Source organism: Vitis riparia, chromosome 11 (assembly GCF_004353265.1).
Source record: "Vitis riparia cultivar Riparia Gloire de Montpellier isolate 1030 chromosome 11, EGFV_Vit.rip_1.0, whole genome shotgun sequence".
Lineage (NCBI taxonomy): Eukaryota > Viridiplantae > Streptophyta > Magnoliopsida > Vitales > Vitaceae > Vitis > Vitis riparia.
In genome coordinates this window covers 19,543,860-19,570,179 of record NC_048441.1, presented here as the reverse complement: position 1 = coordinate 19,570,179, position 26,320 = coordinate 19,543,860, and the positions used below count along the sequence as shown (strand labels likewise).

General features: G+C 34.9%; 1 protein-coding gene across 3 annotated transcripts; it reads right to left on the bottom strand.

Annotated features, from left to right (window-relative positions):
- Positions 1-2,574: 2,574 nt before the first annotated feature.
- Positions 2,575-25,833, bottom strand: LOC117925033 (alpha-aminoadipic semialdehyde synthase). 3 transcript variants are annotated; one of them, XM_034843839.1, is made up of 27 exons: positions 25,755-25,833; positions 25,561-25,645; positions 25,406-25,479; positions 24,729-25,009; positions 24,568-24,654; positions 24,348-24,477; positions 23,730-23,903; positions 23,106-23,188; positions 22,022-22,138; positions 19,396-19,471; positions 18,467-18,638; positions 16,141-16,237; positions 15,864-16,030; positions 14,643-14,697; positions 14,308-14,448; positions 12,652-12,999; positions 11,848-11,928; positions 11,618-11,683; positions 9,466-9,583; positions 5,371-5,500; positions 4,913-4,992; positions 4,541-4,699; positions 4,015-4,249; positions 3,724-3,832; positions 3,107-3,268; positions 2,956-3,025; positions 2,575-2,877 (listed from the first exon to the last, which is right to left on the bottom strand). In XM_034843839.1, the coding sequence occupies exons 4-27, from the start codon at positions 24,990-24,992 to the stop codon at positions 2,825-2,827; spliced, it is 3,174 nt and encodes a 1,057-aa protein (XP_034699730.1). In that variant the 5' UTR covers positions 24,993-25,009; positions 25,406-25,479; positions 25,561-25,645; positions 25,755-25,833; the 3' UTR covers positions 2,575-2,824. The 3 variants fall into 3 exon arrangements, with proteins under 3 accessions (XP_034699730.1, XP_034699729.1, XP_034699731.1); XM_034843838.1 differs by lacking the exon at positions 25,755-25,833 and having other exon boundaries at positions 25,561-25,706; XM_034843840.1 differs by lacking the exons at positions 24,348-24,477; positions 24,568-24,654; positions 24,729-25,009; ... (1 more) ...; positions 25,561-25,645; positions 25,755-25,833 and having other exon boundaries at positions 23,111-23,188; positions 23,730-23,885.
- Positions 25,834-26,320: the final 487 nt, after the last annotated feature.

The following is a 26,320-nucleotide window of genomic DNA, read 5'->3' as shown; positions in this document are numbered from 1 at the left end:
TACCCCTTTCATTTCACAAAGAGTGAGGGATGTCTTGTTCAAGTTTGTGTCACCCTGAAGCTATTACGCCTGCTGTTTGAGTTAGGAGTAGAGCTCAGAAGGTCCGACATGGATGAATTACACTTAAAAAGGTGATGGACTTGGCCTCCCACCATTGAGTTCCGGGGACAAATTGAGAACCTTGGTTTGGTGGTTGAAGTTAGTGGTTTGTTGAGGCAAGATACATTGTGCATGCATTGAGCGCATTTCAACTGGATTGAGAGAAGAGGGCATATGTCACCACCAAGGGACCCATTGCCATCCAACGTTATGTGGGACTATAGAAGTATGTTGATGGCCTCGCTAATCAATAAAATTATACTTTATGCCTTTATATAAAGAATAATATAAGAAGATGATGACTAAGACTAATCTTTAGTTTAGGATCCCTGAAAGCTCATCTCCAAGGCCTTGTAAAGTGCTCATTGATGCTCCATCCCCAACCAGGGACCACCATCCATCCATCCTTCATTCCACTCTACTCCCTCCATGCCTTGACACAGTAATGTGCTTTTGGCTCACTTTCTATCGTACTAAGAACCCACTATCAACGCTTAAATAAAAAGTATTATAAATTAAAAACAATTTAATTAGAACCACTTCCACACGGGTCCAAGTACAAGATTGAGAAAAACATAATAATGCTCCCAAGTTTTAAGGTTGAGGATGAAAAACATGCATTTCCTACACCATTCCTCCCTTCTCTTTCCCTCAAAATATGTTTGTCCATGACGAAAGTCTTGCCTTCCCATTGAAGCCTATCTAATTTTTTAATTTTGAAAAATTTAAAGATACTGTTAAATATGTGTAGTGAGATATAAGTACTTGAAACAAGTTTAAATAAATAAGATCAACATTTAAGAGTATAAATAAAAGAGATTACGATATAAATAATTAAATATAAAAACATGTATATGTATTTTGATATTATCTTTTTGATAATGTATTGAAAAAATGTATTCTTATATTATAGCATGACTTTTTTTTTTTCCTTTTTTTTTATAAAAAATGTTATGATGAAATATAAATTATTAAACAAATAATACTACACATGGGAGTAGGATATAGGGTACTAAAAAAATTGTATATATTACACCTTTTAATTGGTGGTGTCAGATGGTGCCGACTGCCTTTTGGATAAGAACCGAATGGTACTCTTCTGTACTGTTGCGACATCCTTTTTTATTTTTCACCCGCCATATTGAAAAATGAATTGATAGATAGAGTGGTTGGGTCTCAATTCCACCTAATTCTAATATCACTCATGACAGAAGCAGGAAAAAACTGCAAATAAGCAGAGGCCAGAAACCTGAAGCGCACTTTTTTTCACGCCTGGCACGCAGCTCTATGTATTTTGAAAATTGAGCAACCATTCCAGCTTATTTCTTGCTCCTCTGCCGTCGTTTTGAGTGCATCTCATTTCAAGCCCAACACAATTTTGCTTCGAATTTATAGTATTGTTTCTCAGTTATTTTTTGGAACAATTTGTTTTCAATTTTTTTAACCATAAAGAAATTAGAAGTAAATAATGTAGACTCTTATCTCTTACTTGCATTTTTTTTTTTTAATTCTCTCGTCAACAATTACTATAGAAAATCTTCAATATATATTTTTCTAGAATTTTCTTTTAAATTTTTTAAATTTTTACATACATTACATACATAAATTTTAAATCAAAAGATGCTTTATACATACAATTTTATTAATTTTTAAAAATAATTTAAAATAAAAAAACAAATCCAATTAATACTAAAAAATTATGTACATAAAAATTTATTAATTTTTTAAAAATAATTTGAAACTTAAAAAACAAATTCATTTAACACTAAAAATTATGTAACTCAATAATGATCCAACTCAAAACCCATACAATTACAAAACTTATTTTGAGTGAGTTTACTAGTTTTTTCCTTCATGCATAATTATATTTCTTTGAAGTCTTTCACTACATAAACAAATTTCAAATCAAATAAGGCTTAATACCTTAAATTCATTATTGGAGTTGTGATACAAATTATTTAGATTAGCCAACATGGATTGAACTCCCCCAAAAAAGTATTTGTGACATGATGATCATTTTATATCAGATTGGGAAGCTTATTGAGAGACTTACCACCGTGATAAATTGCAATGTTAGGATTTCCAAGGACAAGGTTAGAATTCCAAGGACAAGGTTAGGATTCCAAGACACCGTTCATTTTCTTGCTTTTTTTTTTAGCCTCTTGTACTACAACTTTTAAGGCATCCCTTAATATGATTCAACTCGATTAATTAACGGTATAAGTTAATAAGGAGAGAATGTTTTTTGTATTTACCATATGATTTATGATATTACTTCTATTTAGTTTTTATTAGTGGGAGGATTTCTTATCTTTCTATTATACTTCTTATATCCTAACTCTATATTACATGGTTGCTTCTCATTTTTTTTTTTAAAAAAAACCCTTAAACAAATAAACTCCAGATCAAGCAAGCTTTAATGTGTTGAAATTATTAACAATTACTTTTAAAAAATAATTTGGAACTCAAAAAAACTTTATGGAATAGGTTTAGAATAACTTTATTATTTCTCCACTGCACATATATAATTCTACGGATCTTTTTATTACATAAATAGGAATAAATTTTAATCTATGGAGATGATCATATGAACACTGCAGTTGTGTAATCAGATAATGCAATTTTATGATCAGTAACACTTTGCCCAAGAGAAACCTGTTTATTCATGAGGTCATTTCCAGTAGGAGACCCATTATTACTTAGGTATCGAACAGAACAATCCAGGTCATTCAGTCTTCTCCAGCAGCTTCAAACCATATGCTTGTAAAATATCAAGGGCTGCAAAACCACACAAAAATAGTAGTATCAACACTAACTCCAGAAAACTAAATGAATGAATTGTGAATTTGTGATTACCTGGCACATATACTTGAGGTTCAATCGGCCTTAAAACCCCTCTTGTTTTGATCTTCTCTTCAAGTATGAGCTGCAGCATTTGAAATAACATAAATTCAGTTCTAGAAATTGCTTAGATTGCAATGGAAGAAGAGAGATGTAGTTACACTACCAGAGCACCGATTGCTGCTGGAATTCCTACAGTGAAAGCCATGGCAGTGGTTGTTTTGCCATTTTTAGTCTTCCCGAATTCCAATAAGGTGGATCGATGCTTCTCAACAGGCCGGCCATCAGGAAACTCTACCTCCACTTCATGATGCAAAAGCACCATGTCCTGGCCATATAGCACGCAAGTTTTCTCATTAAAATTTTAGCACACAGGGTATTAGTTAGTTCACAACAACTCAAACATGCTTGATTTTATACTGCAATTCATGGATGCAGATGCTAATGTATGTTTTTTTGGCGGTGCTGAAGGCGCTTTTATGAATACCATACCAAAAAATAATGCTGTTTTATGTCACATTATTGTTGACCATGTTCTCTATGAAAGGGGAAGTTTTTGTAAGAAGAATAAGTTCCTTTCCAGAAATGACATTGATAGCATACAAAATATGCTGCCAACCAGATCTCTTGGCCCCCAACCAAACAACATACAGAAACAAAGAACAATTATTTTCTTAATATCAGACACTGAAGACAAACACAGATCTAAACACCCTAGAAGAATTGGTTAAACTTCAGCAGAAGAAATAAAATCTGCAGGTTATGTACTGATAAGCAACATACCTGTTCTTCACTAGAGTAGGCTAACCTTTCTTCCATGCGGAGACAGGCAACATCAAATGCACTTCGGCATGATACAGGGATTTCTGTCTGCTCGTGAAATCCCAAATATCTAATCCACCAATAAAGAACGATAACAACTCAGACATATTATGCTAGCTTCTCATGTAAACTATGAAATAAAGTAATAAATAAAAAAAGATTAAATATAATATTAGGCTTGCCTTGCTCAAAGTCCATGACAAGCATCATGTTAAGACACTGTATATCAGTTCTTAGTACTTCTTTACTTACAAGATGGTTTTGGCAGTCTTCAATGCCGTTACTTGCACTTTGCAAAGTCCAAGTGCAAGAATCCTTTCTTTGATGTCCTCTGCAGTCATAGTTCCATCAAAGTCTTCACTTTTAATTTTAAGAAGTTCAAGCAGGAATGCTCCAAATGTCGATCTCTTTGTGAGTGTAAGGATCGGATGGGCTTCAGTATCAAAGAAACCAATTCTTGCCAGTGTCCCCATTATCTCAGAAAAACCTAAACAAAATATTAGTGGGTAAGTACCATATACTTATAACCCATCTGAGTTCCAAGTTAACTAGAACTCAATAAAGCCCTGCATTGGATCTTTTTCCATACTAATTTAACTTTATTCCACCTTTTTTTTTAGTCAGTTGTTTATTTTACTTGTGAGGATTTTTCTAAGGTTCACAAAGCTCCCCATAATACTCTTTTAATGCAACCTTATTTTCAACAATAAATTCAACCATTAAGCTTCTAAATGTTGTTTCAATGATAAAATAACACAAATCCAAAGATATGTCATGCCTTCATAACGGAGGGTTCCACGAAAGATGGTAGATGCTTCATGGTCAATTCCATACAAGTCTCCATAAACCAAAGAATTACGATTTGGAAGAATTTCCAATGCAAAAGCTGGAAGATCAGGTATCCGGAAACTCACAGCTGAGTCATAAAGACTCTCTCCTGCAGGTTTGAATCGTAAATTAAAACAGTGCAGGGAAATTCAAGAATGGAAAACATTTGGAGCAAGGAGATTTGTTCATAGTAAGGAATATGTTCTAATAACATTTTAGTAGCTAAAACATAATGTAATTACATAAACCCAGTTCAAAAACTTTCGAAAAATATAATGGATACATTATGTATAAGAAAGCACATATTAATAAAAGCACTTACCATTAATAGATACCGTTTCCCCATGAGATCTGTAGGTAGCAGGATTTCGCCCACTTCGGATAGCTCCTGCAGGGTTCCAACTGAAATAATTTTGTCATTATAAGGCAAATAATTGCGTCAATCTGCCAAGGGCCTTAAAGGCTAGGGCATAACTAGAATATTGAGTGCGAAGTTTGCCAATCAACTAAACTTAGTTGTCTTACAAGAGAACACAAGCAATGCTTCAAGAGATAGATATCCTGCTGAAGATTCCAGTTTCAGAACATTAAAGTCAAAACTTTAAGAAACCAATCAAGAAAAATAGAGGCCCTCAGGGTTCATGATCAAATATTTGATGTGCTGTTTGTGTAAGCTTTCAGCATATTATTATTTGATTTCAGACTAGTCTAGAGAAATTATGCATAGAAGAGCAAGCAATAATCAAGATTTGACTGATAAATAATAATAATAAGAAATACCTGAATTTGTATGCTAATGGGTTGTTTGCAGCTTCAGGGGATGGAAGTCCCCCACAGTAAGAAATGAAAGACCTTATTTTCCCTCCTTGGACATGTGCCTGGTCGATCATCATCATTGCCATCATGTGATCTGAAGCACCCCGTTCATGACACTATTTTTAGTGAACTTTTCAAGTAATTCCTATTTTTTTCAAAACTCTAGTTTCAATAATTCTTGAATGGAAAAAAGTAAAAAACAAAATTACTCCTATAACTATCATGAACGTTTGAAGAAAATGAGAATCTCATCCAAGAAGTCATTTACTAGAAATTCTGCAACATAATGAGGGAAACCATTATTACAAAATTAGACAACATAAGAATCATCTTGGAAATTTGATTAAAATTAACTCAAATTAACATGCCTCAGAGAAACCTCAGTGTAGGCTTAACTACATCAACTTTTTATTGCCTTCTTATAGTTTTAAGTTATATCATATTAGCAAACAAATTTTGAGAATAGGAGATCAATTAAGAAAATGAAAATGGATTAGAAGATAGTGATTATACGAGAAGAGGACTTGCTAACTCTCAAGAGCGTTTTGCTTGTGTTTGGGCATATTTCTGGGCTGAAGGTTAACCTTGACAAAAGTAATATTTATGGCATCAACCTTGGTCAGGATCATCTTCATAGGTTGGCCGAGCTGCTTGATTGCAAGGCATCTGGGTGGCCCATACTCTACCTGGGTCTTCCTCTGGGTGGGAATCCCAAGTCGGGTAGTTTCTGGGATCCTGTAATTGAGAGGATCTCGAGCAGATTAGATGGGTGGCAAAAGGCATATTTATCGTTTGGAGGTAGGATAACTCTCATTCAATCTTGTCTCACTCATATGCCTTGTTACTTCCTTTCATTGTTTAAGATTCCCGCCTCCGTGGCAGTAAGAATTGAGAGGTTGCAAAGAGACTTTTTATGGTCCGGGGTTGGGGAAGGAAAAAGAGATCATCTAGTCAGTTGGGATGTAGTGTGTAATCCGAAGGCGAAAGGGGGTTTGGGTCTCGGAAGGATTTCCTTGCGGAATTCCGCTCTCTTAGGGAAATGGTTGTGGAGGTATCCCAGGGAGGGTTCAGCGCTGTGGCATCAGGTCATTTTAAGCATTTATGGATCACACTCTAATGGTTGGGACGCCAACACTGTTGTTAGATGGTCACATCGTTGTCCTTGGAAGGCTATTGCACAAGTTTTCCAAGATTTTTCCAAGTTTACTCGGTTCTTGGTAGGAGATGGGGAAAGAATTCGATTCTGGGAAGACTTGTGGTGGGGGGATCAACCTATGGGGGTCCGTTATCCAAGACTACTTAGAGTAGTATTGGATAAAAATATTCCTATTTCTTCTATTCTCGGATCCACTCGACCCTTCTCTTGGAACTTTAACTTCCGCTGTAACCTTTCCGATTCCGAGATAGAAGATTTAGAGAGTCTCATGCGGTCTCTTGATCTTTTACATTTATCACCTTCAGTTCCAGATAAGAGATCTTGGTCTTTATCTTCTTCAGGACTTTTCACAGTCAAATCTTTCTTTCTTGCCTTATCCCAAAGATTTGGTTTGCCTTCAGATTTCCCTTCCAAATTAGTCTGGAATTCTCAAGTCCCCTTCAAAATTAAGTCCTTTGTCTGGTTAGTGGCTCACAAGAAGGTTAATACTAATGACATGCTACAGTTGAGAAGACCCTACAAAGCACTTAGTCTCGACATTTGTATGTTGTGCATGAAGCAGGGAGAAACAGTAGATCATATTTTTCTTCATTGCCCTCTGACGATGGGGTTGTGGTACAGACTATTTCAGTTAACAAAGATAGATTGGGTCCCTCCTAGGAGCATCCGAGACATGCTTTCTACCAATTTTAATGGGTTTGGATCTTCTAAGAGAGGGATTGTATTATGGCAAGCTGCGTGCATCGCTTTAGTATGGGTGGTGTGGCGGGAAAGAAATGCAAGGATCTTTGAGGATAAAACAAGGAATTCAGAGAACCTTTGGGACATGATTCACTTCCTTGCTTCTTTATGGGCTTTTTGTTCTAAGGTTTTTAAGGGGATTCCCCTTAATGTGATACTCCTTGATTGGTTAGCGGCGTGCAACTCCATTGGGGTAGCCTAATTCATAGCAGTTGCCTGTATCTACCTTGTATTTTCTCGCTTTTGTTTCATTGTAGACTTGTTTTTCTTTGGTGGGAGGATTCCTCATCCTTCTCTTGTACTTTCCTTTTTATCAATATATGCCTTTGTCGTTTCCAATCAAAAAAAAAAAAAAAAAAAAAAAAAAAAAAAAAAAAAAAACTATGTAGTTGACAAATTTATTTACTTGTAGATATTGGCAAGAAACAAGGATAAAAACTTGTTCATCTTTGTACCAAGAGATCAACTATTAGGGCTCCAGATATGAGATATAATTATAATCACATACCTTTTAACAATTTGGTAAAAGCATATGATAGAATGCTTAAATAGGAATTTACAGGTATTAAAGAAAATGGTACTTATTTGGTAAAATGATAATACTACAACCCGCCCCCGTCCTCCCAAAAAATAAATAAATAAAAGAAATACAACCATAACTATCAAACAAACTAAGAGGCTAGTGATATATAAATATTTTTTTCTCTTTGATAGGTAAATAAGAGATTGTATTAGTAATGCCTAGAAGCGGCGAAAAAAGTACACACGAAGTATACAAATAATACTAAAGAAGTTAAACAAAAAGAAAGATGAAAACCTTTCTTCTAACTAGACAAAAGCCACTCTATAAAATCAATCATGGACAAGGAATGGTCCTCTAAATACACCCTACCCCAATTCACAAAAGTGTACAAAAAAGAAAGTTTTAAAGCTTGGTCAGACCGTTCTGCGTCATTGAACACTCTTTCATTTCTTTCTTTCCATAAGGTCCACATTAAACAAAGAGGGGCAGCCTCCAAGCCTTTTCCTTTCTCTTACTCACAAAAGCACCATGTCAACCAATCAAATTCCTTTTGATTGAGGAGTGCAGGACCCACTGCACATCAAATAGAGAGAAAAGCAAGCTCCATAGCATTGTAGTCTTCTTACAAAATAAGATCAAGTGGTCACTAGTTTCCTCTTCCACTTTACACAAGTAACACCTATTCAGCATATTCCAGCCCCTTCTTTTGAGCTGATCAATAGTCAAGATTCTGTTCCAAGACGCTTCCCAAGCAAAAAAGCTTACCCTTATCAAAGCCCAAGACCTCCAAATGATACTCCAAGGAAAAGGGTCATTAGAGGCTCTTGTGAAGGAGCGGTAGAGTGATCTAACAGAGAAGGAGCTGTTCTTGCTAGTCTTCTAGCTCAAGACGTCCTCCACATCTCTATTCAAAACCAATGGATGCAGTTTCCGGAACAAGCCCTCCACCTCTTCCATTTCCCAATCATTAAAGTGTCTTGAAAACAGAGGATTCCAACTACCCACCTCCCCGCCCTCCTCCCAAGCATCAAACACCCACTCATCCTTGTTGACCACCAACTGGAACAAATTTGGGAAAACATCTTTTAACGCTTGGTCCGCACACCACAAATCCTTCCAAAATTTGACCTTCCTCCCATTCCTTATGATAAAGTGGGATCTAGAGCGAATACTTTCCCAATCTTTCTAATAGCTTTCTACGTTTGGTCACTGGTGATAAAATGATGGAAAACTGGATATCCTTCAAGCTGAGACCCCAAGAACAGTGCACAATTATAATACTTATTAGATGTTATGGTTGACTGCTAGCTTGTTCATTTTGATCACACCTCAATCTATGCCTAGGAAGAGGAAAGTTTAGTTTGAAAAGCCTTAAAAAACAACATCAGAATATAGAACCCCACACATATTTTCTCCAGTTTCATAATGCAGGAGAAGCACTGACGCATGGCTCCAGGAAATAAAGTGATTTCAGCAGCAATTAAAGATTCTTTGCAAACAGTTTCTCTCTATTCGACTTCATATAAAATGGTGTTCAGATAGAATGAGATACATCTCATTTTCAGGTGTAATTGTAAAAGCAATATTTATAAAACATAGCTCTTGCTAACTCATCAAAATGTCTCAAGATGGAAATTACCTATTCCAGGGTCCAAGCCCATCTCACCAAGAATTGTAATACCAGCACCTTTTGCCCTTTCATCTAGCTTTGACATGGAATCATCAATATAGCTAGCAGTGACTAGATGCTTTTTGAGCTGCATCAAAATTAATAATTATAGCATGGTCTTAGCTAGAAAGAAATGGATTTAAGACAAACAAATCTTACATTGATTTCATTTCTACTTTTCACCATCAGAACATTGCAAAAGCAGTTGAGCATATATTATTCGTTTTCATATACAAATTCACCATTTTTCAAGTCACAAAAAGGAGAAATAATAAGTTTTATCAGTCAATGAGAGATATACCTGGCCAAAGATAAGACAGGGTAGGAAACAATTATGTATTATCAGTCTGACTTGGTTTAGAGAACTCTACCGACTTGGTTTTACACATTCTACACGCCACAGGTTGTTTTTGTGCCCCATATGTGGGAAAATATATTACCTCAGTGATAATGCTCAACACTCTATCAAAAAAAGAAAAAAAAAGAAAAAAGAAAGAAAATATGACTAAGCATTGAGTTTGTTTATTTTTTATTATATTAGATGTGAGAAGTTTAGCAATCATGAAGAGTTAACAATTTTTTTTGATAGGTAAAATTGTAATAGATGGCTGCGATCATGAAAAGTTAACATAGCAGAAGTTCGGCTAAAAAAGGGATCAAGTACCACAATGATGTCTATCTAAATCTTTCCATCAATGTTTTTACTTTGCCCATATTTAACTTAGCTGATTTACATGAATTTCAGGGCAATCATCTATTCACTCGAGTCCCAAAGTGATACTTGACAAACTAACTAGCTCATCCCATAACAAGATGGATTGTGATGGATATTCATATCTTTATGGAAATCGAGGTTCATATGGATTATAGTTCCTTCATTGGAAAGGAGAGCTGCTGTCTGGCAGTTGGTGAATTGATGACTCTAAGCTGAGAAGAAAATCTATGAGCTCCTTTGCATGGAAGCCTAGGTTGGCTAAATAGAAAGTAGAGTGAAGAGTTTTTAAGGGGTCTCCTCTTTCCTCCATCTCCTGAATTCTATTGGGTTTTTTGTGGAGTTTGGTCATTTCTTTAGAGAGCTGGATTTCTTCTCTTTTTCCTTTTCTGCATTTTGCTCGAAAGCTATGTATACACTAGTATTTCTTTTTCACTATTAATAATATTTCTACTGTGCCCTATGAAAAAAGGACAGAGGGATTGTCTCTTCTATAATCAAGGGAGAGTTGACAAGGGATGTTATATTGTTATCATGTATTAAAATTAAATTATATGAGCTTTTGCCTGTATAAGAGTAATTTTGGTTTTCTTCTTGTTCTTCTACTAGCTATTTAGTCTGTTCAAACTTGGAACTTTTTATGGTCAATAATCAAGCAATATTGGGCATTGAATGTGATTATTTATTATATGATAATGAAGCTATTAAGCTACTAATTGACCTAAAACTTTTAGCTATTAGGTAGAGAGCCAACAATGTATATCAAACTTAATTGGGCTTGAGCTTGAACACCTAGTCTCATAGACAACCTTCTTTGAACTTGCCCAGAATCTCAGTAAATGGAGGAAATAAACAAGCAGTCAAGTTTGAGCTCATGGCTTCTTTAAAATCAAGGCTTTGATACTATGTTAAGCTACCAATTGATCTAAAAGCTTAAGTCATCGGGTAGAGGACCAACAATGTATATCAGGCTTATTTAGGCTTAAATTAAATCTTCCAATTTCTTTTCACTAGCAAATTCTCTCTTCTTTGTTGGAGTTGCTGGAGGCTTGAACTCCTAAAATCCTTCCCTTTTAAGGTAAGGTTGCACCCCTATTTCTCCTTCCCATAGTTTTATCTTCCTTTCTTCATAAAATGTTTCCTGTTTTTCCTAAGTTATTGTCCTCAGCTTTTAATCCACTCTGTTTATTCTTCAAAATATAAAGCCTTCTTTGTTACTAAAATTCTTAAAATATTAAATTATCTTCTTTCTGGTTTGCTGCAAGGTTCACCCTCATTATGATCATTGTGTTCTCTACTCAAAATGCTCATCATGTAATCTTAGTTCAGTGGCATTGTTGACATTGTTGCGCAGCTAGAGAATATTAATTATGCTATTGACACCCATAAAGTGAAGAAAGCATATAGTACCTCAATACAAGCATTTGCTACAATAAAATGGCAACTAGCAGGCAGCAGACTAATAACAACCTCAACCTGCATATGATCAACAAAACACACCGACAACATAAGATAATTAGGTTTAAAAGATATTCACATAATTTCCATCCAAAGCCTTGGTGAATGGAAGTTATGATACAACTAAATATAATTTGAAATTATATTACCCACTAATATAAGTTTCAAAAAAGAAACTCTACCTGTGAAATATACTTGTGAAGATTTTCATGATCCATCACATCAAGCTGAATAGCAGTTGCATTTGGAAGACCCTCAATAATCTGCAATCAGTTGTCTAATATTTCAATGATCTGCATTCAATCTACTAATATCGAGTTGGAATTTTCTAATGCAGTAGACTAGGACAGAGATTGGATTGGGGAGATGCATGTAAGCTTAATTATAAAGATACACATGCCACCTGTCTATACTTTGTGCTAAGTATATGAAAACAATATGCATGTAAGTATTTTGGTATTGTTGTTATGTTTACACAAAAAAATATCACGTCTCTCTCTAACATAAGGGATGGGATACAAAATTATCAGTCTCTAGATTAAATAGGTGAATTATTATATTCTTTCAATGATTTTGCATGGGATCAGCTCAAATAGCAGTTCACAAAAGAATCTAAGTCTTATTAAGCATTCGCCTGGTTTCATTTAGAATTAATGGGTAGCTGACATGTGACATTTCATATATGCATGTCCGCATGAGAGTTAGAATCTGTTAGGCAATGCTTTTAGAAAATGCTTTTACTGTAAAAAAACACACTTGGAGGAAAATCAAATATTTGACAAAATTTAGGAAGCACTTCTAAAAAACTGAACCAAAAACGCTTCTAGAGAAAGCACCTCAACTTAAAAGTACTTGAAATAGAAACACTCTGCACTCTTAGACTCCCTACTATTAATGAAAAGATGAGAGCAATGATACTTGTAGAATGTAATGAAGCTGAAGTTTGAGCAAAGTTGAAGATTGCTTATCTCCCATCTAAATCATACCTCTTCTGCATCCTTTAGGTAGAGAGAAGCAACAATAACTTGAATATCACTCTGCCCTTCAAAATCAGATTCCTGGCACATTTTAAACAATTGACGAGAAGAGACACTTCCAGCTGTGGTCAAAACTTCAGCAACTGGTTGACAGACCCGGCCAGCTCCAAGAATCAGCACCCCAGGTTTCTCTTTATCATCTAATTCCATCATGTTTCCTCTCTCCAGGACTTTACCAACCTTCAATGAAATCTTATTTGTTTCTTTGCTTAGAAATCCATCATTTTCACTTGGATTGGCAAGAGACATTAAAGAATCAATTATTTGATGTAGAACAGCATTATCATCTGCACCAACCTGTTCAAAGCAATTAGATGGCCTATGTTAAGAAGGTCAACTTATGGTTATGGATATTAAAAAGCAGAAGTTATAATAAATATGATTCCTAAAGTATGCAATACATGAAGCAGATACTGTTTTTCAAAAATTTAAAAATGAAAAATAAAAGTAAGAGGTTTTCCTATTTAGTTCAACTTGAGGATGGATATACCATAGCCATTTTTTTAATGCTGATAATGAGAGCTTAAATATTATCTAGCTTCATGTTTGATATGGTAAGACAAAAAAAATACAGTCTATTTGCTAGTTAATACAACCAAACTGAATTGCAGGAATTTGTATTAAGACCTAGAAACAGTGGGCTATCTTGATAAGGTGGCTTGTGAACTAACAAGGATAGCTTACTCATTTCCATTTTTTTTCCTCCAGATTAAGTAAATAGCATTCTAATAGCATTTATAAGTTTGGAGTGGATTTAAAGAATCAAGAATGTTTTAACCAGAAAGCCACTCCTCTTTTCCTATGAGAGATGGCAATCATGGAATTTACAGAAAAGGATGAGGGATAATAGAACAAAATAAAAATGAGAAGAAACAAAAATACATTCATTCCCAACACTAGGACTTCTTACCCAACAGTGGGAAGGAGCGAGTCCAGAAAGCTCAAGACATTATAAGGTTCTGAACAAATTCAGAGGATGATATCCATCATCTCTTAGATAAACTATCAACTTCTTGTTTGTTACCCTAGACCCCTCTAAAGAGCCTCATAAGCCCTCGGACCTAATGATCCTATCTTTGTGGCCCTCAACAACACCTGACATACCTAAGAAAGAACTAATATTGCATTACCCCCCAGCATAATTTTTTAAACACCAAACTCCTTTGTGATGCTGAGGCCTTCTAGCAAGGCTAAGATCCCTACCTCAATAACCAACCCAAGCCTAGTTAACTTCATGAAAGCCCTTGACAACCTCACAACTTACCAGTGCTAACATATATATCTTCTCGTCTTTGGATATCCTAGCAGTCGTCAAACCAAATAGCCCGCATAATAGCTAGGATGAACCAAAACCTCCTCCTCTATAGTGCTCTCCCTCTATAGTTTCATCAAACCTCTAAAGAAGATTGATTAACTTCTCAGCAATGACACTGGGGGGCAAGTAACTATTGGAGATGTACTTCAATAATTATTGTTTATGATCAATTTTTTAGTTGTCAAGAAACTTCAGTCATTGTTTAGAAAAGTGTTGGTGTATGGAAGAATTTATATCAACATGGCAACATTTTTTCTTTCAGAATAAAACTGGGCTGAAGGTTTACTTACTTCAAGTTCTGAATATGACATAGCATTTGCACTTTGACCCACTTGACACTTAACTAAGTGAAAGGAACCACCGGCTGCTTCAATAATATCCAAAGCTTCATTTATCAGAAACTGATCAAACAAATGACCACTCAGAGACACCTGTCAGTTTTCAGATCATGAATGTTAAAAAAGGAGTTAACTGCAAGAAGTACAAGATTAGAATGATCAACCAATAATGAATAAAATTCAGATAGCATTTAGATTCTGATCATACTTGTTTGCTTCACATTTTAATGTTTGGTATGGAAAAAGGAAGCAAATTTTTAAGATGAATGTAAAATCAAGAAACCTACCAATATATTATACTTCTTATTTGAGTGGCCATTTGCAAGAGTTTCTGGTAATTTTCTGCAAATCACAAGACAAATTGACACTTACAGCATGAGAAATAACACAAGCATATCATGTTGATTCAATAACTTCCTATAGAGCTTAAAAATTTGTAAGTAAACATTTCTCTCATTAGAATGCATACAATAACAAGAGTAATTCCAACAAATTAATATCAGGAAAATTTTATTGATAAACAAAGGAAAAAGGAAATTCAATACAAGGAATAATGAAATGTCCTTCAGGTGAACCAAAAGAAGAAGAAGAAAACCTAAAATGCAGCTGTCAGCCCAATAAAACAGTACTCAACAAATAAAACCCAACCAGTAGACCTCTTTCTAATCTTGCAGAAGATTACTATTACTAACTGCATAAGGCACCAAGGAGAAAACAATAGTCAAGTCCCCGTCACCAGAAGGTTGCTAACCTTCCAGAAAAAGTTAGGACTCCACCTCGATGGCCAAAAAAAAAAAAAAAAAGAAGTGAGGACTCCACTGGTATCTGTGAACTATCAACCAATCCCCATCTACCCAAGTTACCCAGAAAACAACTATTCAACTCAAGCTTGGGGCTTTCTATAGGGGGAGCGGCCCACTTTTTCTAATCACAGATTTCCTCCTAACAGAAATATACCATTCTTCATTCTAGCAGGATCAATCTAGTAAGAAAGCTGAAGGACGATTTGGTAACAAACACCCAAAGAAAGGGAAATAGAAAAAAATTAGCCTACAGATCATTAATGGATCTCTTCCTATCCTCAACGATCTAGCATTACCCCTGCCACAGCATCTTCCCCATAGGTTTCCTCATAAAACCCCCAAAAAAAACATGTGCAACATCCCTAGCATGGTGGAGAGGGGGTTGGGGGAGGTGGGAGGATTCTGTAGTTGATACACAATACTTGATGCATGATAACAATAAATACAGACACACACATAGCGGAAAATAAACAGGAGATATCTATTAAATCTTAGAAGATGAATAGGAAAAGGGAAGTCTTAAGGCATGATCAATAACACACATGCCATAAGAAAGAAATTTCAACAATACTCAACAAACTGAAAACATTCCAGTCAAGGTTCTTGTCCCCATTCTATTTACATCCCCGATTCTCCGGTTCTCTGCCAAGCATATGCATAATAAAATAAAAGGAAAAAAAAAGTGAGATGGAATCAGAAGCTTACTCTGAATCAGAGTTCCGCATACGAGGAATATATTCAAACAAGGTGGTAACAGCTCCTCCGTGGGCTATACAAGCTCTCCTTAAGTGTGCAGGTAATTCTGTAATGTCTGTAGTAGATGCCAAACTTCCAATAAATTCAGATAAAATATCTCCAAAATGTTTGGAAGCCTTCCATCGATGAACAGCATGTCAAATGAAACCATGGAAACCTAGTGAGTATCCTTCATATCTTGCGAACCGAGGAATAGAAAAAGGATAAATGGATAAGAGCACTATACCTCTTTTGCAAACTCTGTGGGAAGAATGTCCACAGATGCACATATCACACCATTACCCTCCATGTCATGGTGGTAAGAATCATTGAAGGGATCGTATCTAAAAATGATCAACACAAATAAAATAACTAAAAAATTGAATAATTATAGTAACTACCCAATCATAATTATAGAAAAAATTTATTGGGCTGGTTAATCTCAGAGCTAAACTAGATGAAAGCTTTCTGAGGCAGAACCATTGGTTAATATTGCAAGCAGTTAACCTCTTTGTTATGGCACCTTGATTTCAGTACTTGGATGGTGAGTAAGTCGATCTATTTGTTCCATATCCATCATAATCCCATGTGTGCAATGACTTTCATTAGTAAATCATGCACTCATCTAAGACTACACATATTCACCTAGCAGGGGAATGATGAATTCACAAAACATGATCGCTTGCCATATTCAGATCGGGCAGGCCCAGGGACCGATTCATCTACTCACTTGCAATTACTGTACTACTTTTTGAGCGTAACCGAGTCACATGGTGTAAGAAGTGACCAATTGAGCTCAGCATTCTATGAACTTGTGCTATGATAAGAAAGTCAATCATTACAGTAACACAACCCTGTTCAAACAACTTCGAATGGGACATCCTTCCCACCTACCACATCTTGACATCAGATAGACACATCCTCATCCAAGGGTTACCTAAAGCTCAATATCATGAGCAAGTTGAGCCTAACAGACTCCTTTTTTTTGTTTCAAGATTAACATTCAAGCCCCATATTCTTTTAAAACTTACTGTGGTTTTGTTGGTTCTCTTTCTATCCTACAGGGTCATTCTTTACCACCTAAATGTAAGTGCTGTTACCAATCTAACTAGAACTGGGGGTGTGGACAATCATACTTTGTTCCCTTTCTTCATCATCATCCTCCTTTTCTTTACATATGCACCCAGATATTCTCTTTTTTTTTTGTTATAGGTAAATTTTTGTCCCATTGGGATTTGAACCTAGAACCTCCTGCAAACCCTTTCCATTCCTTTACTACTTGAGCTATGTTTTAAGGGTGATTTTTTATAAGAGTACGACAGTTTTAAAATATAATTTCTAAATTACCGTAATAAGAAAAATAATTCCAAATCTACTGTACTTTTGTCCAGATAGAAAAGAGAAAATAATTTATAAGTGAAAAATCGTCTCTTCAAAAGACGATTTATGAACTTGAGAAATCGTCTTAAGAGGCGATTTTTCAAAAAAATAAAAATAAAAAATTTAGGAAGTGAGAAATCGTCTCTTCAAGAGACGACATCAAAAGTGAGAAATTCTCACTTAAATTGAAAAAAAAAACACCTAAGTAGGAAATTCTCACTTAAAATATAATAATAATAATAATAAATAAAAAAAACCCAAGTTGGAAATTGTCTCTTCAAGAGATGATTTTTATACCATTTTTAAAAGTGAGAAATTCTCACTTCAAACAAAAAAAAAATCTTCAAAAATCCATTTTTTTTCATTCTTTATTCTATTTATACAATAATAAAATTATTATAAATATATATTATAAAATTAATTAATTAAATTTATTTACTAAATTTAATATATAAATAACATACTAAATTTAATATAAGATAAATAATCTATTTTTTTTCTTTCACCTTGGAATTAAAAAAAAAACTATATGTGAAAAATGAGTTTTAAAAAAATTGTTATTAATTTATTAAATAATTATTTAGTATATTATATATATATATATATATATATATATATATATATTTTTTTTTTTTTTTACTTATAATTTATTTTCTCTTTCCTACTTGGACAAAAGTACGGTAGATTTGGAATTATTTTTCCTATTACGGTAATTTAGGAATTATTTTTTAAAACTACCGTACTCGATCTTATGAAAAATCCGCCTCAAGGGCAAACACAGATATTCTCATCCGGAATATGCTTATATACTTGCAGTCATTATTGTTGTTGCCTAAATGAAGCAATAAGTTTGTTTTGTAGTGATAACCCATCTCTTTTCTCCATTATTTTAATTGGTTTCAGTCACCAAAAAAATTTTAAGAGGGACAAATTATACAAAAATGATCCCCAAGATATAATAACATATTTTGAGATTGAAAAAACATATAAACGACAAATCTATTTAGCATAATTTGGAACTTATATACACTTTAAATCACCAAGGATCAGAATCATTCAAACGACAACCTATACACAATTATTGGCATCTCCTAGTTCAGATTAAACTAGAAATAGAGCATACAACAAGAAAATAACACCAAAAATATGTTGTATTAGAAAAATGAGATGATTTTTTCTAACCAATATTTTACCTGAAAAAGGGTGAGTCGATTGATGTGGTTTGATTAACAAACTCCAGTGAGCCTCCTATATCACAAGTTATATCTGAAATTCCGAGAAGTGGGCATCCCTTCCTCATTAAATCTTGAAGTTGCTGAGCAGTCAACAATGGAGGGAATCTTTTCTCCCAATACATGCAATTGACTGACAGAGAAAAACGAAAGCATTTAATTTATTTCTCAATGGAATTCCACAAAACTGAAGATTCCATAGATCTTTGGCTGTTCAAATTTACAATTGATAGAAGTCATCCTGCTGAAAGTAAAATACTCAAAGAGTAGGCAACATATTTAACCAGAACAGAATCATATTTTTTTCCTAGGTGGGGAAGGGAAGTGGTTATGCGAAGTACTGAGCCATATAAATTGGTAGTGTATATGATTAGATGATTAGTACCCTTGAGGCCTGGCTCAAGTGGTAAAGGATTGATGAGGGTTAGTGAGAGTTTCTAGGTTCAAATCCCAACAGGGACAAAAATTTACCTACTCTCATACAGAAACCAAGCTGCTCATGAGAACTTTGACAACTGCTTATGACTTTGTTTGTGCCCTTTATCAACCATGTCTCCTTATTACACTTGGTGCAACAGGAGGTAAAAAAATATAGTTTGCGCTTTTTTTTTTAATCAAAATATCGGTGCAAATGCACATAATTATGTTGAAAATTTAAAATAATAGTAACAACGAATTGATCATACAGCACCCTATTCCCATAAATGGTGTTTCTTTACCAAGTTCATGCAGAAAACATGAATGGTATCAGTACAAGTATACCAGTAACTAGAATGCTGGAAGAAAAAAGTAGACTCAATTAAAACTTAAGTAACTACTACAGCGGAAGAGCGAAAATAAATGTGTATGGTTTTATATAAAATACATTGACAGGTGGCACTGTCACTTACCAATAACAGATGCATAGGGAGCTATCTTCTCATGGAAGATGGGGCTGTAGTTTTCTGGATGTGCATAGTAGTCAGCCTGAAATAGCATGACAGGTTTCAGATCAGCATATTTTCTTTGAAATGGTAAGTCTCAAGTGCGTCAAAGACATCTTGCTCTTGGTTAAAACTAAAGGCTTATGACTATCAAGCAATGAGAAAAGGAATAAAAATATTACCAATCCAAAACCTATGTCAATAACCTATAAGATTAGAATTTTTTACAACAAAAAGTGCAGAAGAGAAGGAGAGAGGTTTATCAAATTTTACTGTTCAATTGGTTCAAGAGCACTATGAGAGACACATACTTCACCATATAAGTTACAGACACAGAAATAAATCGAGCTTTGTTGGTAACTTGACCCAGTAAAGTCAATACAACAACAGAAGCAGAGAGCTCTATCAATTTCTAGCGTTCAATTGGTTCAAGAGCTCTATTAAATACCTGTACTTCACCATATACATTGCAAACCCGAGAAACAAAGCCAGTTTTGTTTCACAAAAAATAAAATAACTAAAATAAAGTAAAGAAAATCAGCTTAAAATATTTAAACTCTATGTGGTAATGTACAGTCCTAATGGTGTCTATCAAGTTGATGCAGTTGGCTAGCATGGGAATAGCACACACATCTAACCTGAACCCCCATTTCTTTAGTCTCTGTATCTAGAAATAGAAAGAGGATCCATTCTTCACCCACTCATTTGATATTAAAAACTTAATATGCATCAACATAGAACAAATCCAGGAACTCTCCATTAGAAGGCCAAGCAAATATTCTAAATAATACTTGAGGCTATTATCCAAATAACGGAGGAGCCACAATATTATTTTGTACAAGGTTCTTCAAAAGAACCAAAACAAATAAGGGAGATACTGGAAATTTAGGTAAGGCTCTGGAGGCCATGCTTCCTCACTAGCCCACCTTCTATTCATTTTTTGGCCATTAAAGAGCAATTTCCTTCATAAAAAATTGCAGCCTTTCATTCAAAACAAATAGCAGTATAAAAGGAAAATAACTGCTCTAGGAATAAGTTACCGATAATGCACCAAAAGAAAGAAGAGCCAGGAAGGATAGACAGTAGGGACACTATATCAAGTTGTTATCAGGTTCAGAAACATTTTATACTTCCAAAAGGTTATATAGAGCTGATCAGAAAGCATATCAAGATGCTTTTGATAGGCAAATGAAGGTTTAATGTGGATGATACACAGTAAGTAGATCAAGTACACAAATGATGGTTTTATTCTCCTATTGTTTTCATGTGGATGATACACTGTTGGACATGACATTGGCAAGATTAGAAGGTGAATGAAAAATTAACAAAGTCCTTTGCCATAAAAGACTTGGGCACTCACAACTGATCCTAGATGTGAAGATCTTTTGTCACTTCAAATTTAGTGTTAAACAATTTCCTTGAATGGAGGTGATGAATAAAGAAGCTTCAATATGCTTAACTGTCTTATACTAAATTTGACACATAGCATAGTGTGTCTTAGACCCCAGAAGTTACATATAAAACCAGAGTCAAGAGAAAATTCATGGGCAATCCTAGCAACCAGAACTTTGCAGCAGTTAAGGGGATAATATGTAACTTGGGAAGAGATTAAAGGTATATTTGATATTTCAAACAGAAAGCTTGCATTTTTAGGCCAAAGATGCTGATTTGGGAATTTAGTCTATATTAGAGCAACTGATTACTTTTGCAGGATAGATATAACATGGTGATTCAGAATGCACAGTCATGATATCTTTGTACTTGAAAGAAGAGTGCATTACTGACACAAAAGCTTGCAAAGAGATGTTAAGACTGAATCCCATAAAAATTGAGTTCAAAGAAAGTTGTGTTTACCAAATCAGTATAGCATATGTTCACTGATAATATGGGTTCTTTCTCTAACATGAAGCTCAATTGAGCAACAGCACCTCTGGGATTTAGTGAAATAAGTTGCTTTAGCTGTGAAGATTATATGGATGAGAGTACCTTGAATGTGACATTGAACGCCTCACCTAGAAACAAAACTACAATGCAAAAACAAATGGCTAAATTGGTTGCCTTTTTAAAAAAGAACCTCTCCTTGAGTAAGTGTGCTAGAGCAAGGGGTGTGTTTGGTCCAACTTGGGTGAGTATGGATCACCCCTCTTTCACTACCTCTACTGTGATTTATGTTGACGGTTCTCTAACCTGTTACTGACATTGTGTTGCATTACTATTATTTTAAGAGTTTGTTTGTTCCCTGGCTGATTTCGTCTCTTTTTGTTACATAGATTGCGCTGACATTTTAATTACAATGAAGAGATTTCTTGGAGGCTATCCAATAGTCTTTTCCTTCAACCCAAAGGCCTTCCTGCTGAAATCTAGGCATCCTTGATTTTTATTACCATTTTACATGTTTGATTTCTGTACATGTTGTCGTTTGTTTGTTTTGGTATTTTGTCAGCTCACACAAGGAATTGAGAGGTGCAGTAGGTTCCCAATATGCCGAGTCTATAGATTATATCTTATGCAAGAGACTGCACTGTATAAAAATAATTCGAAAAGGGGAATGCCAAGACCTAAAGTAGATATACAAAAGAAAAGAGTAGCATACTTTATCAAATTCTTTTGTAGGATCTTTGTGTTGAACCATGTGCTGAGAAGTCGTAACACAACCATATACTTGGAAGACTCTCTTTGATGTCCGTGCTGATTGAGTAGGATCCTTGGCCTAATCATAATAAAAAAATTGATGTCATTACCAAAAAAGCAGCAAATAACTTTTCAAGTGAGCAAACAATTGGGAAAAAAAATCAAATTAGAATATACTAAAAAAAAACTAATAGAATGAAACTTAAAATGACGGACCAAGAACACATGCAAAACAAACATATGTGACTTAGGTGGGGTGCAAGGGGCAAGGGGTTTTCGAACCCAACCTTTTCCCACTGAGAAGATTTACAAAAACTTGCCTTCCATATATTTGTGCTGGTTTGGTCTCCCCCCTCCCCACCCACCCAAAAAAAAACAACGTATGATAGAAATTGCCACTTACCAAAAGACATCTATACATTTTGGCATGGTGTCAGAGCCCTTTGGAGGTTTTTGGACAGCGAAATGAATGGTGCAGAAATTTCCAAGACAAGAAATGCAACAATTTAACCAAATTTTTAATGTATTGAAGTATTTTGGCACAAAAAATTATAGATTATTAGACATGTCAAAAGTTTGTTGTTCATATGGTTAACCAATACTGCATTATATAAGCCTTGCACATTTAGAATTATAGGAATCCTTGCATTTGAAAATTAAAAAAAAAAACACACACACACACACACACGTACACACTAAAAAAAAAATGAAAAGAAAACAACAACAACAAAATATATATATATATATATAATGCTTGTATGACAGGTTATATGATTCTCATAGACGGACTCATAGGTAATGGCAAGTGGCAAAGATTACAAGTAGAAAAACAAAAGAAGAAAATTGTTCTTGAAAAGCTGACGTGAAATCCAACCTCACATTAATCAAATTTCTTCCAGGAAATTATTTTGTCAAGTATTTCTCTTCCATTTGCGAATCAAAAGAAAAAGGTGCATTGGTGGATTCGCAATGATGATTGTTTTACCAGAGCTTCAATAAATACTTGAAAAAATAGGATGCTTAAAGGAAATTAAAATTGAACTTACCTTACCAAATAGCTCAGGAAGTCTGCTTGGATCCACAAAAGTGTGAGGAAGTAGCTTAAATATCTCTTGTGCTCCAAGAGAAACTATAGCAAAAATGATAAGTAATAAAATTATAAGTTCATTTTATGTAACAGAAGGGCACATGGTTGGACTCAGCTTTATAAGATTCAGTAACAGAAAAGGAGCAAAGCATATCCCTAAATCTGAAATGATAACCAGACCATGTTTCTATGATAGTCCAAAAACTACAAGTTCCACTCAAAATCATGAAGAGAATCGCACCAATGAAATATCATCTGGTGATCCCCAGGTGCAGATGTTGAAACACTGCAATCCACTTGTACAGGTCACTTTATATATATATAGATAGATAGATAGATAGATAGAGAGAGAGAGAGAGAGAGAGGTCTTAAAATTTATGCAACCATTGACGAGTTTCATGATTGGATGATTACAGGTTACTTATAATCACATTATCTAATCTCTGAATCTATCATATAACAGAGTAACTGATCAATGATCGATTCCTTGACAAATAAATAGAAATATGTAATTGTACCTCATGAAAAAAAAAAGATTTCTTATGAATATTAAAGGATGTTTATAAATTGCAAACTTCCATACCATTTCCTGAACCAGTGAATACAAAAACAAGAGGACAGATTCCTGGTGGCAGTCCATGAGCAGCTATCTCTTCACCCACTGAAATAACTGCAGCTTTGGCAGCAGCCAATGAAGAATACATGTAAGATGCACCCAGTGAGAGGAAAGGTGTAGAATATCCAAGACTTAGATACCCTGAAAATGGAATAGTAAAAATTGACATCAAAACATCTTCCTAGAGAGCAATCACCTTCAGCATATCTAAAATATCAACAGAAAAAGGCCTCGTACATCAATATTAGTGAGTGAGACTAGAGAAGCAGAGAATAGCTCAAAATTGTTGCACTATTGAAGCTCTAACTTTAGATACATTAGAAGTGACAGTAAATTTCCATGACCTCATTGGAGCATAATTGGATCATAAGAAGACAGTTCACTTATTTTTCTGGGAAATAATCTAACATGATAATTAGAATCTGATTACAGAGGCAGTACAAACATGGAATGGAGATGTAAATGAAGTGTGCAGGTGTTCTTATAACCATGTCAGCCACTTCCACCAGATATAAATGTCAACATAAACAAAACCAGAACAAAGAAAATTCATAACAACATTAGTGAAAGAGCATTTGCACATACGCATTCCTAACCCATGTAAGAAGTCAATCAGTCCAGCTCTGCCAGCATATTTTCCAAATGCAAGTAATCTTTTTCCATGATCTCCAACAATAAGCTCGTAATCGTACAAAGAAGCCCTCACATCTAGAATCTACAGTCAATAAGCAGAGTCAGGAGAAGCAAAATTCACCATTAACTGATTTATGTCTATATAGACGGATAGACCTGATCAAATGGATACCTTATCTAGCAAAGGCATGTTCTCTTTCTGTGCCTTGTGAGTATGGGAGAAGAAGGCATAAGCTCTATGAGGAAAAATCATCTCTAACTGCAGCAAAGACAAACATTATGTCAAAGTTCCCAAGTTAGAAGATATTTTCAAAGGAAGGCAGTTTTCAGCACCTTTGGTTGTTTGACACCCAAGATGAGACCACATTCTGACAAGTCTTCTGATATTTCACAACCAACTTCCTCATATAATGCATCATGGTGAATACGCTTTGTGGATGGCTGCACGATTATGCGAGCCACCCCTGTTTTACCCCTGCCACTGCGCAGGAGTCGAGCACAATGCGAAGGAGTTAAAGGCACCCTTCTTTCCCACTTATTAGAAGACTCCGAAAGAATTCCAACAATTCCATTCCCCAGCATGGTATTATCTGCCATTCTTAACTTTACCTTTTCTATTAGCAGAGGTGACAGAGAAAAAGGATATCAGTAACCAAATCTAGTGATTGTGCCTTGATAACAAAAAGAAAAAAAAAAAAAAAGAATGACCAATTAAGCATTTTGTCTCTTGAGGAAACTAATGGAGGGTTGAAAAGATGCAGAATCTAGAGAAATCTTGATTGGATTGCTTTATATCTTTCACAAGTTTTGTGCACTAGAGATCGTTAATTCTGACCATTTTTCTTGTCTCACATCCATTTGATTGAATAAACTTCAAACTTACAACAAGGAAAACTGTTGTTTTCAATTAAACGAAACAGCAGAAGAATGAATCATAAATATAGATGGATTGAAATTCAAAGAAAAAAAATCCAAGGAAAAAGGTGAAAATGGGGAGTAAACGAGGAAACCTTTCAATGATGGAGAAAACCTTCACCACCTGCTTGCGCGTTCAGGTTTCTCTTTGCTTCGAGAATTATTGAAACTGCAAAAGATAATGTCGAAATTGAATAGGAAAAGAACAACGCAACTGACTGTAAATCATTATAATTCTCAATAGAATTACCGGTTTATGCATTATCGATGAAAAGGAATGTTGGATAGCATATGATCATATAATCATATCCTCGTATTCCCATGCCTGATAGCCTCTGCCAAAAAAAAAAGAATCAGAAACGATAATCAACCTGGCTTCCCTTGATGATGGTTGCGTATGGGGATATAGATGCATGATAATTGAAGTGATGAGTCAGGACTCACTTATCAGATTAGCATGGGGAGTTGGGGGAGACCGGTGCGGGCCCACTTTCTCACTCTTTCCATTTCATTTTCCCCCATGCCAATCAGGGAGGCATTCAGTTGAGGCCCACGTGTATTCCATACCAATCTCCAATAAAATCGGCAAACCATAGGACAACCAGGCGTGGAAAGCTTGTGATGGAGACCGCACCGCACTCTCATCAGAAACTATTATATGAATATAACAAAAAAAGAAAAAAAAAAAAAAGGGTAACGATTCGGTATCCACTCCAACTTGTTTTTTTTTTTTAAGAATAAATTTGTGATGTTTTTCTAAGAAAAGTTTTAAGTTATAAGAAAATAATTAAAATAGAGAAAAATACTTACAAAAATTTTACATGGCTTTTTTTTTCCTATTTCAATAAGAAGAGAAAATTGGCTTAAGCATTTTTGGTGATTTGATAAAGCGTAAGAGCTAATAAGGAAAGCTACGGAGACATTGAATTTGAAGGAAGAAAGGAGATGATATAGAAGAGTTTTTACAAGTCACGGCAGGCAAATAAAGACAAAACACTTTAAATTCCCTT

Coding starts and splice junctions, on each gene's coding strand:
- LOC117925033 (XM_034843839.1), bottom strand. CDS start 24,992: ATGGCAGATAATACCATGCTGGGGAATGGAATTGTTGGAATTCTTTCG. Junction 18,639..19,395: donor TCCCTATGCATCTGTTATTG/GTAAGTGACAGT, acceptor TTTCTCTGTCAG/TCAATTGCATGTATTGGGAG. Junction 3,269..3,723: donor CCTACTCTAGTGAAGAACAG/GTATGTTGCTTA, acceptor CTATATGGCCAG/GACATGGTGCTTTTGCATCA.